The 14,249-nt window shown below is 40.7% G+C and overlaps 1 protein-coding gene across 1 annotated transcript in view; it reads right to left on the reverse strand.

The window, feature by feature from the left end:
• Positions 1-1,378: 1,378 nt before the first annotated feature.
• The window catches only part of TMTC1 (transmembrane O-mannosyltransferase targeting cadherins 1), a 1,779,343-nt gene continuing 1,766,472 nt past the window's right edge, over positions 1,379-14,249 (reverse strand). Inside the window, exon 20 of the mRNA XM_069628531.1 lies at positions 1,379-12,188. Coding sequence (XP_069484632.1) covers positions 12,048-12,188 — 141 coding nt within the window. The 3' untranslated portion in view covers positions 1,379-12,047. The remainder of the gene's footprint in view (positions 12,189-14,249) is intronic.

A 14,249-nucleotide genomic window follows, 5' to 3' on the forward strand; every position in this document is an offset into this window, starting at 1 on the left:
TCTTGATCCTGCAGCCGCCTATAGGTAAGAAAACGTGTGTACTCATGGTACTTGAACAATGAGAAATTGACCCAAGTTAATACTTTCGTATACTTGGGGATGTACTCGAACAGTATTCAAGATGCCCCAAGGGAACAATTATTACGAACGAAAGTAAAAAATATTAGCACCCCAAGGACGAGTAATACTTAAAAGATATGGGAGATTTTCTGTTACATCTGTGGTTTCCATTTATCATTTAAAGGTGATCCCCATATTGACTTATGGTGTGGAGGTATTTTTTGCACTGCCAGCAAGAGTATGGGCAGTGCTAGAGGGCCTTTTTTGGAAAAGGGTGTTGCCTATACAAAAGGGTGTGCCGATCGAGGTAATAAGAATGGAATTGGGCCTTAAATCCATGTATGCAATGGTTGTTTGGAAAAGTCTAGCGTTGTATCGAAAGTGTATAGCACCAGATCCAGTGCGTGGCTTTAGTATGATAGAGTTCTATAATGAAAGAGTCTGAGCCAACACTAACAGAATGGAAGAAAATTTGCTGTGCGATACTGATAGATTTGAATGTCTCTGAAGAAACTTTAATTGCAAATCCAATTTTGGTCAAGCACAAGCTGTGGTCTAAAGACTGGATAGAGACTCAACAACAAAGGCAGTCTTGTAAACTGTATTCACAATTGGTCCCAGAGACACAATTGGTCTACAATACAACAATTTACCTAAATACCTGATAAAATGTCTTAACAGCTTTTATTGTGCTCGGTATATGCGCTTAAGATTAAACCTCTAGCCCATGAATGAAATATTGGCCACATGAAGTAGAGGTGGAGCGTTTGACTTCCTTGTAGATTGTGTAAACTGGAAGATTCTAAGGAGGCTCTGCAACATTTGGTATTGTTTTGCGCTGCCTTGACAGAATTAAGACCAAGAATATTGGTAACAGTTGTTAATGACCAAAGCGCGAGGTGTTTTCAACAATGGTGGTTTGCGTTTATACATGGTGAACAATTATTGTTAATTTTAGCGCTGGATTAGCTTTTTAAAGGAGATATTTATATTATTATAACGATTCGTTTTATAAGTGAAAAAGACAGAATATGATAACAATTGTTTAGGAACCTGTTGATGATATCTGGAGATAACATGTCAATGTAATTTGTAATTTTGTAATATGTTTTGGACAATGTATAGCATTGAGAATGGTAAAAGGTTTCTTTGTGTAAGACAAATACCAAATAAAATTGTTTTTCTAAAACACAGCTTTTTTGTGCAGTATGCATATGTTCATGTGCAAGGTATAAGGCATTGGCGACTTCTGGCATCTGCTTTCTGTTCATTGCTGACTGAATGAGCATTCACCCACCTGATAAAGGAAAGAAAACAGTTTAAGGCTAACATAGCCCTTGTTTTATTGTGTTGTTTCATCTGTACAACCAATATTTTAAAATACACAAATCCAAAAGAGTAACCAACATACATGATTTCAAATATATAACACATAAAATAATCATTTATAAAAATTAAATCTAGCCTTTCAATGGCGTTGGTACTATTTCCGATGCACAGCACTCACAGTTTCATGAAGGGCATACAATGATTTTCATAAATTAATACAAAAGAGCATTTTCAGTTTCTGGTCCATGGATGTGTTTTTATCATACATACATTTCATCAAATTAAATATCATATTTTTTGTTTGGTCACTCGCATGTCCCTCCCTACACAGTCATGCATTCAGGCACTGTGCACTGTTCAATCTTTATTGATAAAGTGATTGGCTGCATGTTTCTAAGTCATTCTGCATATTGTAAATGGACAGGCACATCAGCCTCATTGTTTGTAACTCACTGGCCAGGTGAATCGACACTGATGCAAAGGGAGCTGTGAGTAGCCTCATACACCATGCACTGGACCACAACTCAGTTTCCTTTGGAGACCACGCCTGAGGATACACACTGCTTTCTCTTCAACAACACAAGGATGTACAGAGCTAGAAAGGAATCCCGTGTGTGACACACAAATAAATCAACGATTACGTGCTGTCCTGTGCAATGAAGTGAAACTCTCAGATAACCAAGAAAAGCATTGGATGCATTCTGAGAGTTTACGCTTTATTAACTTCAGTACTACAAATTAGACTTACGTTAGTAACCAGTGCCAAAGATAAGAAACAGGGAAAGAGAGTCCTGAAACAATTGCATTATCTGGTTCCTCAGTTTATAGATCAAAATGTCATGAATCTGATCCTTTATCATTCATTTTTTCAGGAAAAAGGTGCCATTGATTGGAGCATTATACCTCATGCGTCAGGTGTTTAAGAGGATGCTATGGTTCCTTCAATGTATTGCAGGATTGTCATTTTCAAGAGATGTTGTGTTATGCAGAAGAAAATGAGAAAGGTGTAATCATTTTATTCTGGGCACATCACAATGAAATATAAGCAAGGTCTACATGCTCCAACAATGATGGATGAAAAGCAACAAAGAGAACAGAAAGGTGGTTGATCGACACATTACCATTCTATCTGAACCCGTATTTCCTCATTCCCACACATCAACCCGGAATAAGCCTATGCTGCTCACAGAAAAATGCTTAGAAAGAATAATGTAAACATTTAGTAGCAGCTACTTGCTTGTTAGAAGGACGTGTGGGTGTGCTGTTAGCCTTTGCAATGAAATAATGTGCTGCTTTTGTGACTATGGTGGTCTGGACCATCCCCATCTAAATAGATCATATGCCAGTAATGGCAGTGCTTAACAGTATCTCCCTCCCTTCCGAATGCACTGGTCTAACAGACTTAAAAGAGTTTCACAGGAATCTGCAGCTCAATAATTCTCAAAGGCTAAACCTGAGCAACCATTCCAAGCTTTAGACCTTTGGGACATAATGATCAGTGTTGAGATTACCGTGGCCTGGTGAGTTGACTCCAATATAGATTTGGCAAGATCTGTCTGTTCTAATGAGGAGCGTAATCAGGACTGTATTCCATGGGTACAACATGTGAAATAGCAACTACTGAATAAAGATCCGATACAACAGAGAGTTAAGTTACAGGCAAGCCTGTCCATATATATATATATATATCGCTAATAAGTGTGAAACCAGGTATGTATTTGCCCTGGCAGCCTTTCAAATGGCTGTATATGGTTGATTAAGCTATGCATAAAGTAGCACTGCCCTCTTAGACAAAGACAATTTCCTGGAGAACAGGTTTGCACTTGAGCTACTTTGCATACCCACAATGCCTTGCTGTTGTGGCTCAGAACTGGAGGGGAACTTCCAGCGATGGCTACTAGTTGGCGTTGTGGAATGTGTGACTTGGATCAAATGGACTTTCCGAGATATATATATATATATATATATATGAATATATCCTACCTTAAAAAGAGTATGCCTTTTCTCCTTTTGCCACAGGTCATATAGATACATCCATGTTTGGAATATTTGGAGCAGGCATTTAGTTATGTGCCCATCTCCCTCCTGCCCTGAAGTCTGTGGACTTTGGGCAAAACTTGTTTTTTTGTCCCAGCACTATGGATGCCTGGTAGGGAAGGCCTGGACTCAAAAGGTTAAATAAACTCTTAGATTTCTTGGACACGATGCTGAAGTATTGATAGGCCATGCTCGGACCGATGCCCACCCTTAAAGATAAGTCTGCAGAATCAATGTGATATGCCCATTTCATGATGTTTTTAGAAGATCAAATGTTATCTGAAGTTTCAGCTCCTCTGAGTTGTTCAAAATACAAAATAAAAAGAATTGCTTCATCTTATAACTCCGAACTTCTATCCGTCTATTGAATTAATTTCAAACACAAACAATAAAATATATTAACACATTTTATCATAAGTTAAGAATAAATAGCATTGAAAAAATAAAAGTAGACCTGTGCATTTTCCTCACTTACATTGACATGCTCCATTTTACCCATGATGCACCTGCTTAAATGCCCCACATTGGACACAAAACAATGTGGAATGTAGTGTTGAAGAGGTAGGAGGAATGCATATCTCTCATTATACTTCACTGATGGCATAATCACGTGCAAGAATTGCCTCTAGAAGAACACTTTTGGAACGGCTCCAAATTTTGAAGGAATGAGTGGGAGGAGTCTGGCTATTGTTTTGATTTCACTTTCTTGTTTGTCATTTCCAGACCCAGTTACAGGTCACTCTTGGAACGTATATAAAAAGTGCCTTGGTGTACTTCCCAGCCTAACTATATCCCCCTTCCCTTTTGCGTGTCCCTGGGTCTAAATGTGTGATTTGTGTACTTTAAGTATTGCTATCCATGTTTACAGTCCATTCACATATTTATAGTACTAGAGATCGGCCTTATTTATTAAATATCTATATATTTAAATATTTTTCAGTGGAAACAATGCTATTTGGCTGTATTTATTGCAGCAGGATATTGTTTTTAACAAAACACTGCATAATGTAATTTCAATATTGTTGTTTCTCTTTTAAGAAATGTTCAGATACATTGGCACTTTATTTGAATTCAAATGGTGTAAGGGCGTTTGTTGAATGATCCCTATTTTCCGAGTCAGTCAATAATTGGAAAAATAAGGGCACTGATTAGGGTTTGTTATCATTAAGTCGAGCAGCACAACTCACAGGGAATCCTTATGTCAGGTAAACAAATTGAAGTCTGTAAGAGTAACTGTTTTGTCTCTTTGTGATTTTGTAAATGGGAATGAAATGTAGCAAATATTACATTCTCTGAGTAATTTTCATTAGGTTAGATGGAACAGTTCCCCCATATTTATATCGTCCGTTCGGAAATTTGGTAACCTGCAAATATTTGTGGGACACTCTGGAGGCAGATTCACTTCTACAGCCCTCCCCGATTCCCACAGTACCTACCTCAGCATGCCTTCTGCTTTACCCGCAGGCCCCCACAATCATCCACATCATCCACATGCATACTTTCCCCCTGGACAATCATCGCTGCCATTCTGGAAACACCAATGCAGGAAATCAAAACAGAGCTATGTTCATGGCGGATGAGCGGAACCAAATTATACAAAGGAACCAGTGGTGTTACGCTTTTATCACAAGTGAGTCCACTTATGAACATAGGAATGCTTTTTTCTCTCATTTCCAGCACAAACTGAACCGCTGCCCACGAAACAGAAAAACAATATTTTTAAAAAATGTCTTGTGCACGTTCTGGCCTGCTCACAGTGAAAATAGAAAACGTGTTGTTCTACACACAAACTGGAAACAATAATGCTTTTGTTCTATTTCTAGTGCATGCAGGTACACTCGAAAATAATATTTATTCCATCATTTTTATGATGTCAGTGGTGTTCAAAACAGGCCTCTCAGCTCTGGGTCCCTAGTGGATGGCAGCCTACGCTTCTTCCTAGGCGCCTTTGTTGGGTGTACCATGTACATTTCAGCAAATATGCCATAGAAATGTGAAAGTTCGACAGATCCCAAATCACCCAAACAAGGGAATGGTTCAGGTTTCCCTCAAACGAGTTCCCCCAAGCCTACCTTGTGTGGAATAATCCACCACTCTCCTCCTGTTGTTCCTCAACTTTGTTTTATGAGAACCTCTCCTTTAATAATGAGGTGGATGGGAGTATGTTCAACATAATACTTCTTTACCCAAGTGGTACTAAAGCTTTTAGTTTACAGCTTTTAGTTTTAGTGAACATGCTCAGCTGCACTTCCCCTTTTATTTTGGGCATCTGGGAATACAGGGATTGCAAGCAATGCCAGATTATTCTCTTCTGCTCTATTCTACAGCCTCATAAACTCAGACACCTGCCATCTTCTAGCAACGTTATTATGGATTATATCTGTAGGACATTAGCCAGCCAATGATCAGGCACAGAACCCCTACATCTACTTCCTGTGCTGGGCGGAATGTCAGCTTGCCCTAAGCCAGAGAAGCTGAACACAGATGAAATTGACAAGCCTAGGGTGCTCATAGGCTATGCAGAGCATTCAGGCTGATAGCAAACATTAGGGTCATTTAGTAACCACGGGCAACGCTGCCCACTCTAACACAGAGGCTTTTATTGGTGATTCAGAACCTTCCAGCCATCAGAGAATTCACAGTGAAGGTAGCATGAGCACATGCGAAGGATCACATGCAGAGGTTGCAAGTTCAAGCCCAGTGCAGAGATGCAGATTCCAACCGCTCCTTATTTGGCCATGTGTTCTGGTGGACCTGTAATGCGGTACCATCATGCCAAGTATTGAAGCAAATATCAAGATTTTGTCTGACACAATTATTGCATGCTACATACATGGCCTGCAGTGCAGCTTATTGTCCCAGCATTAGTTTTCAGATTGATCAAATCTTGCCACCTCCATGTGAATTTGATTTGTGCTCCAAGCTCTTTCTACACAGGAACAGGCAATTTAGCAGTTTTAAATGCCATGTGTTGCTACAGGCTCTGTGCCAACTGAACAGAAAGGACATGTACTATCAGTGTTCCCTTAACCTCCAGCACCCTGTAGCCACATCCGACTAGACCAAGGGTCTCCAACCTCTGGCTCTCAAGATGTTTTGGACTACAACTTTCAACATCCCTAACCAGCATAGTCAATAGCCAGATATCATGAGATTTGTAGTCTGAAACATCTGGAGAGCCAAAGGTTGCAGACCCTTGTACTAGACCATCAAGTGACTGATAAGGTCCCAAGGCAGTGCAATAATCAATAGCTCCTGTATGCCAGTCAACATTGAGAGATGGCTGGGAAGAAAGTATTACTGCATCCATTCAGTTTTTGTTAGGAATTGGCCATGGACAGTGATTCCGTACCTTCTTTGGTCTGCAGCTACATAAGCTCAGACACTTGCAATCTCCCGATAGCCATGTTTGCGTTCTTGGGGCGTTGTTGAGGCATTCACTTGTGGGTGGCTACCCAGCCTCAGTTGGATTGAAAATGTTAGGGAAGATGGAGCCGTAACTTGTAAGGAAAAAGGTCCTGCCTCGGGCTCTGTTCGTGTAACTTCTATTAACTATTAGTCGCAACAAATCCCACAAAAAGGCTCAGTTTAATCTTGTAAGAACTATTTTGTATCTGGAGGAAGAGCATATCCCTCATGACATTAAATGTCTCCTGAGCGGTATTCATCTTGGGGGGGATTTCCAGGCAGGATGCTATATGTCTAGGAAATATCCGCTCAGGGAGTCAATGCATAGGCTTTGCAAATTTTTATCAACTTTTCAAGGTTGAAATACTGCATGCAACCCCCTTTCTGTTCTTTGATGATCGCATTTCTGCCTTTTTCCAGACCTAATGAAAGGAAATCCCTTCGCATATCTTACATCCAAAGCAACGGCAGATAAGTCAGGCTCCCGAATGTACATTCATGGCAATATACTTGCCACAAGCTCCAAAGGCCTCTAGAGTGGTTGCTCCCAAATACACATTTCAATCTCCATCCTCTCGGAATTTCCCTGTTAAGTATAAAACTGAAAGATTTTTGCAACAAGGCATGGAGTTGTTAAAGTCATTTTAAAATCAAATGAAGACCTTTCTAAATTGTTATGAAGGGATATGGCTTAGAATATCGCTCTAAGGACATGCTTACAAGTAGCCACCTCCCTCCGGAATGTAAAATGTGCTCTCCTATTAGAAACAATATACTTACCTTTGGCGCTTTCAATACACTGTACACAGTGTTAATAGGTAGCCTGCATTGTGTTCCATGCTGATTTTCAATGCTTGTGCAGCTAAATGGTTAGGCTTTCATTATTGTTTCTATCAAAACGCATGTATGGGTCTTTTTTGATCAACTCTTTGAATACTAAATGAATCCTTAAAGTGCTGTCATTTATTCATGTGAATAAAGCTACAGAACTCCCAGTACAATATCCTATGTCTCATTCTGGCATCGGAGATAACATGGTGGAAAAATCAGAGGTCAGGAGAATTTCTACCATTGTGTTTACGGACGTTGGCCATTTCATAAAACTCAAGCAATTCATGTACTTCTGGAAACAAATGGATCTGACATATTGTGAGAAAAGGCTCTATTTCAGGGCAGTTTATGTATTTTTATTTCTATTATTATGGGGTCGGTAAGTGTGCAACAATGAGATCTGTGCAAACATTCATTGGACGCTTTTCTTTGGACCTTCATGGTAACCGGTTCGGTGAGTCTTTCTGCAAAGTTTGCTTTGGTAGAGGTCGAGTGCATGCAGAAACCCAGCTCTTGGGTTGGCATGGCTCTGTGAGCGCGCTGAAAGAATGGAGGACGGTGTGCACCAAGGGTCTCAAAGTCCTGTCCTCAAGAGGCAAATCCAAACCACGTGTTCTGGATATCCACAAAATATATATTTGAATGCAGTGAATCTACATGGGCGTTATTTACATAATTGGTGGTTATTCTGGAAACCTGGTGTGGTTGGGGCTCTCGAAGTGTGGAACTAGAGAACCCTGGGAGACACTATTGGGAGGAATGGAATGATGCCCTACTGCCCTCCATACCTTCCATTAACAGCTTTAAAAAACTTTTCCCATAGCTAACAATTCAGACCTAAGATTGAAGCCAACTCTAAAGTTGGAAATTAATACTTGACCGGGGTTAGTGAGATGCTGAGAATTATGAGATGGGAATTAAGCCTACTTATGATGGCAGTGACTGTAACTTTTTATGGTGCTGTACTTGATCCTGATAAACCCAAAAGTGGCCTTTAAAACTTTTTAATTTGATATACAAATACCCCGAAAGCACTGTTTCAAAGCAGAGCATCTCCTATTTTTTCTATTTTTTTCATTGCTGCTTATTTATTTTAGTGTTATTTATGTTCTTGCTTATAATGCAAACCTCGCTCTAGAGCCGCAGAGCGCTTTACAACAAAAGAGTGCCAGCATTGGGCTCGGCATTTTGTACAGTAGCGCAGTTCTGTTGGTGGCGGGAGAGAGGGGTTTTAATTCGGCTGGGAGGTATTGTTGAAAGAGCCCCATTTGTTATGTTTTGCAGAGCTGTTGTGTGGTGGCAGCCGTTGAGCCTCTACCAGGATTGAGTTCCAGATGGTCGGGGCGTGACAGGAGAAGGACTACTCGCAAGTCTTCTTTTTATGTGACAGCATAGACCGCTACCTTTTGAGAGTTTTGCAATGTGAGGTGCCGGAGCCTCCAGAGGTGTGGTGTTGAGCCGTCAAGTATAATATGATCCTGACTGGGAGGGGAATCTTGTGCAAGACAGTTGAGATTGCAGGCACCTGTAAGCAGGCGGGCTGCAGCGTGGTGGGCTGCCTTGACGGGAGCCAGGCGTCAAACTGGGAGCCCAGTAAGGAGGGTATTTCAAACACCTTATTCTCACATTTTCGAAGTCCGCTACACACCACAGTTTAAGATGCGCCACCATGAAAGGAAGGTGCCTCTCCTCCCAGCTCCTTTTCACCGGAACTCTAGCTTTTGCTGTTTGGGAGAAACACCCTTTATGGCCTTTTGGAAAACATGAAGAAGTTTCTCTTTTGTCTGCTCTGCATGAATGCGCTCTGCTTGCCTTGAGAAGGACATGGACAGTATTGATCTCACAGTATTTTTCACTTCCTACTTTAATTTCTTACTTAACCACTGCTCCTTTCAAAATGGCGTTTTCTTTTGTTTTAAATTGAACCAAACAGAGACTCATGTTTTCAATGTATCACAGAGAGCGGACACATTTTACTTTGGAAAATAAGGCTTTCAGGCAGGTGCACCTTAGCAGCTCTTTTTCCAACCAAAAGTATTATGACTCAAAATATTGTTGGCGTCTGCATCTTATGACGGGAGTGAATGGACGGGCTGGGAGCAAACGATATGTATTTGTTAATATGATCGCAGCGGATGTTGTTATGACACAAGAAGCCAACCAGTCCATATTCACGTGAATAGTGACTGGGGAAGTGCACTATATCATTGTAGTATCTGCATCAATGGCACAAAAGCAAACCTTTTACATATACGTACTATAATATAATATAAATATACATATACCTATATCTCTGTGTATACGCATATTATGTAACCTAGCATATTTAAAGCAGACCACGTTGAGGCTTAGCGAGTCACATGATAGTTACAAGATCTGGGTTGAATAAAACAGAATAGTATTTTTTTTTTTAATCTGGTACTATTTGGTCCCCTAGTGCTTCTTCTCAAATTATACGACACTGATAGTTTTAATACTAAGCTTGATAAAACCATACTTTTAATGGTATGCATTGTTCCGTATTCTCTTTTAATTTTGAAAAATATATATTTGTGTGGGAACGATGATTTAGGATAAGTTGAGGGAACAGTAAATATGTATTTTAGCAAAACCCATACCATGAAAAATAACTTCCCAATTTCAAAAACATTGTCTCATTAAATAACCCCTCATTGTACCATCCTATCAGAATATAGGTTTTTGATCCCTAAAAGGCCAATTTTTACTTAAAAAAATATTCTACATACCTTTTGCCAGTAATTGTATGAAAGTGCAAATTTTGCTTCTCTGATAGTAATTTACATACAATTTGCTTTCACCAGTTTTAAAATAGCCGTCTTGTGTAGGGAGCGAACAGTTTCAATTACGTTCTTCAAGACACACATCAAAGCTGATTAAAAAAGTGATGCTTTTTGGATATAATTATGATGGGTATTTACACAAATCACATAGTGATTACATTATGAGCAGAAACATAAATTGGATGTATAACAGTGATTAATAGCGGCGTACAACTCTTGCCAATCAATTGTTCAAATAATGACACATTTCTTGGCTCAATATATGTTTTTTAAAGATCATGATCCCGATTGTCCACCCGCTGCAGTTCATAAGCCCTTCTTCTTTGCAGCCAAGCATGAAGATCTCTATTGTACATGGGCACGGGTTAGGTTAGCCAAATAACATAGGTGCTATGGTTTTCCCACCAAAAACGTACATCACCTTGCTAGATGATTATAAATATTTTTGGCAATGTATTACAACGAAGTGTGGTATTGCATACTGCAAACACATCAGACCAATAGGTACTAATGGGAATCTTTCATTCCCATTAGCAGGTTACGGGTGTATTGGTGGTGTAGTGTCAACTGAGCAGTGGGCTTGTTGTTATTTCTAGTGGGTGTTTTTGTGAGAAATGTGATCAACTCTTGAGGGTTTGGGTTTTAGATAGTGAGGACAGAGAACCAATGAGCGCCCAAAAACCACTATTATTTGAAGAAGAGAAAGAGAGAGTGTAGGCGAGTGGGAGAGCGATGAAGAGAGAGTGAGGGGGATAGTAAGAGAGAGTGAGAGATAGAACGAGAACAAGGAAAAAGCAGAAAGTGCAATATGAACTGAGCCGACAAGACCCAGAATTCATCAGCCTTTCAGTGTGGCCCTATGTATGCATTGCATGCCCACTAGAACCACTTTGAGCTCACCAAACCCATGTCATATTCTGCATGCTGCAAAAACTATCCAAGCCCAGGAGTTACTCCTGTAGAGGAGAAAGGAGGCTTTGTGGCGAAGAATCCTTCTGAGCAACTGCAACGACTTTGGAGAAAGTATAAATAAACGTAGACACATCTGTGTACGACTTCTAGATGCTTTTTCGGATTAAGTATTTTCTCACATGTATACACGTGTTTCCCTTGATGATGACACTGATATGAAAAACATTACCAATTAAAAAGAAGGCATATACATTCTTGAAAATACCCTGTTAGATTGGTTCCCAAACTAGAGGTTAAGGAATATGCAGGAAGTTCACGCCATATAGAATTAACGTAATGTCCACGTGGTTCCTTCTAGGCATGACATGGTGAACTATTGCCTCCTCCTTTTGCACAGGACCGTAGATCAAAGGTTCATCAGGAAAATCTGTTTCAAAGATGCCTAGTGATGTCACCAATGATCAACAAGATGTTGGAATCCTAACAGCTTTGGTATCACAAACTATTCCTTGAGTTAGGCAGGTAGAGACGTCAGGCAGCAGCCATATTTTCTCATTGCCGTTTCCTGGATCTGCGGCTCTGTGGGCTCTGCTGCTGCCGGCCCTGTCTGAGGTACACACAATGCTTCTGCTACTGCCCAGATTCTTCAAGGGCGACGCGAGGTGAGGGCTATGTCTGATTGCTCTCAACCACTTCCTGGAACCGTTTCTCTAAGCGGTCCAACTTAGCCAGGTTCTCCTTCAGAAGTTTACTGTTGGGTACGAGGGTCAAGGCCTTCTCATAATACCTGCGTGCTGCGATGTAATCCCCCTGTAAAAAATATAAGAACAAGAAAATGCTTTGAATTTGTAGTTTCTTTGCAGAACCTTATTTAGACAACGCCAGTGTGGCCAAAAGGTAGGACTCACTGCAGACAAATGTATGACTTACACAGCACTTGAGAAACAATAAAATGGTTGACGCAATGTCAAAAATTCACTTAAAATGTTCACACTTTAACTCTTTGGCATCTGCTTGCACTGATATTTCATTAAAATGATAGGGCTGGCTGAAGAGACTTCACATACCATGTGATCCTCTGCACCAGATGTTGGCCAAGAGCTGAAATCACATGACCATTGCACCTACATCACACGAATCAACCTCGGGCAGCATTTCAGCCTGATGCAATTACCGAAACAGATTAGAAAATTCCACAATAAGAGTATAAATAATCATTTTAAAAGCTCACAGAAACAGAAAAGGGTAGGCATTTAAGCTCAAATGTATTGCTGCTGAGCCCATGGACATGTCTAATTGATGGCTCTGACATCATTTTGTTGTCATAGAATGACTGCCATTAGTTCCACACCAAGTGCTGTGAGAGGTGAATGGTGCTCAAAGGTGTGTGGTGCCCACTGACACGGGGGCTAAACACTCTGGAGGCAGCGCATCTGAATTCTGAAGGGCATGCAATTACTACGATCTCTGGGGACACTCAATAGCCACATGTTCATCATCTGCACAGCGGAATGCATGCCAGGCAGTGTTAACTTTTTATTGTGAGCGCTGCTCGCCAACCTGCCCGATATGCTTGCACGTAGGGCAGAATTTCATTTGAATTTCGAACACTGCTTACCATGCGTGCCTTTGCTTTGTTTCCAATTACGGATAGTAAGAGTCACTTTAGGATATTTTGAACTGTGATAATTGTGGATTAACATGGGAGTGAAGCGCTATGAGATATATTTAAAATGAAGGATCCAAGGGAATGGGATCCAGAAAAGTATGGGATAAACAATGTGTTTATAATTAAAGTTCCCTGGGAGAATTGCTGCATAAAAGAAATAAAACAAAGAAGAAGTGAGAAAGACTATCAGTGCTGATCAGACAGCAGGACAGTCCCCATAACCTTATCTTTCACTGCCTTCCAGAATACACATGCTGGACCAACAGAGGTATGAATCAGTTTGGACTCTCTCAAAAATGGCTCTGCTCTCATGATCAGGCATAGAATGGTAGACATGTTTGCATAGCTTCACAAACATAGCACATACTGATCCAGGAAAACAAAGAAATGTAGAGATCTGCATTTTCTATTTTGAAAAGTGGAAGCAAGTATACATTTGCAGAATCACTCTGACAGAATGCCATCTGCGAGGATGTGAAAAGGCCCATGCCTTTTTGATTTTTTTTCAAATATTATGATGCAGTTCATTCTGTTAATGAAAGGGTGGCCTGATAATCGAACCCCCCTTTCAAATAGGTCCATGCCAAAATTAAGGTGCACACAGGTGCCTTGCTGCAGCCAGGCTACTGATATGTCAGCACCAGCTCTGCTGGGCCACATAGCAGGTTCAAAGATTGCCTGTGAATCCAGGGACACAAAGGTGATGTAGACAGAGGTGGCAATTTAACTTCTGCACCTGTGATCTGAATTATAATAACTGTCTGACATATTCAGTCTTGTGGCAGCACAATCTCTAATATAAGCCATGCCACCATCTTTCCCTTTTCTTATCCCCTACAAATCCTGCAAGCGAGGCATTCTGGGTGAACTGGCATAAGGCAATGATCACTTGTTACAACAATGGGTATTGGATCCCTTAGAGCTGGATTGCTTTGGACCAATCCCCTGTGGCATTGTGCCTTTAAAATGTGACGGCTACCCCTTCAGTCTTTTATTTATCTTTGGACCAACAAGCGACAGAGAAGAATACACGATTAGACCTCTGGTGGGAGTGCATTCCAGTCAATTCCAAAGTCCACAGCCGTATAGGTGAAGAAAGAAGACATCCGAAGCAGAGGCGAGGAGAGCTATAACCCCTCGCCAGCCCCAGGGGACAGTGGGAGTGACTGCTGCTAGCCCAAGGTCTTTCTCGGATGCCTGCA

This window comes from Ambystoma mexicanum, chromosome 12, assembly GCF_040938575.1.
Source record: "Ambystoma mexicanum isolate Mex_15411 chromosome 12, UKY_AmexF1_1, whole genome shotgun sequence".
Classification (NCBI taxonomy): Eukaryota; Metazoa; Chordata; class Amphibia; order Caudata; family Ambystomatidae; genus Ambystoma; species Ambystoma mexicanum.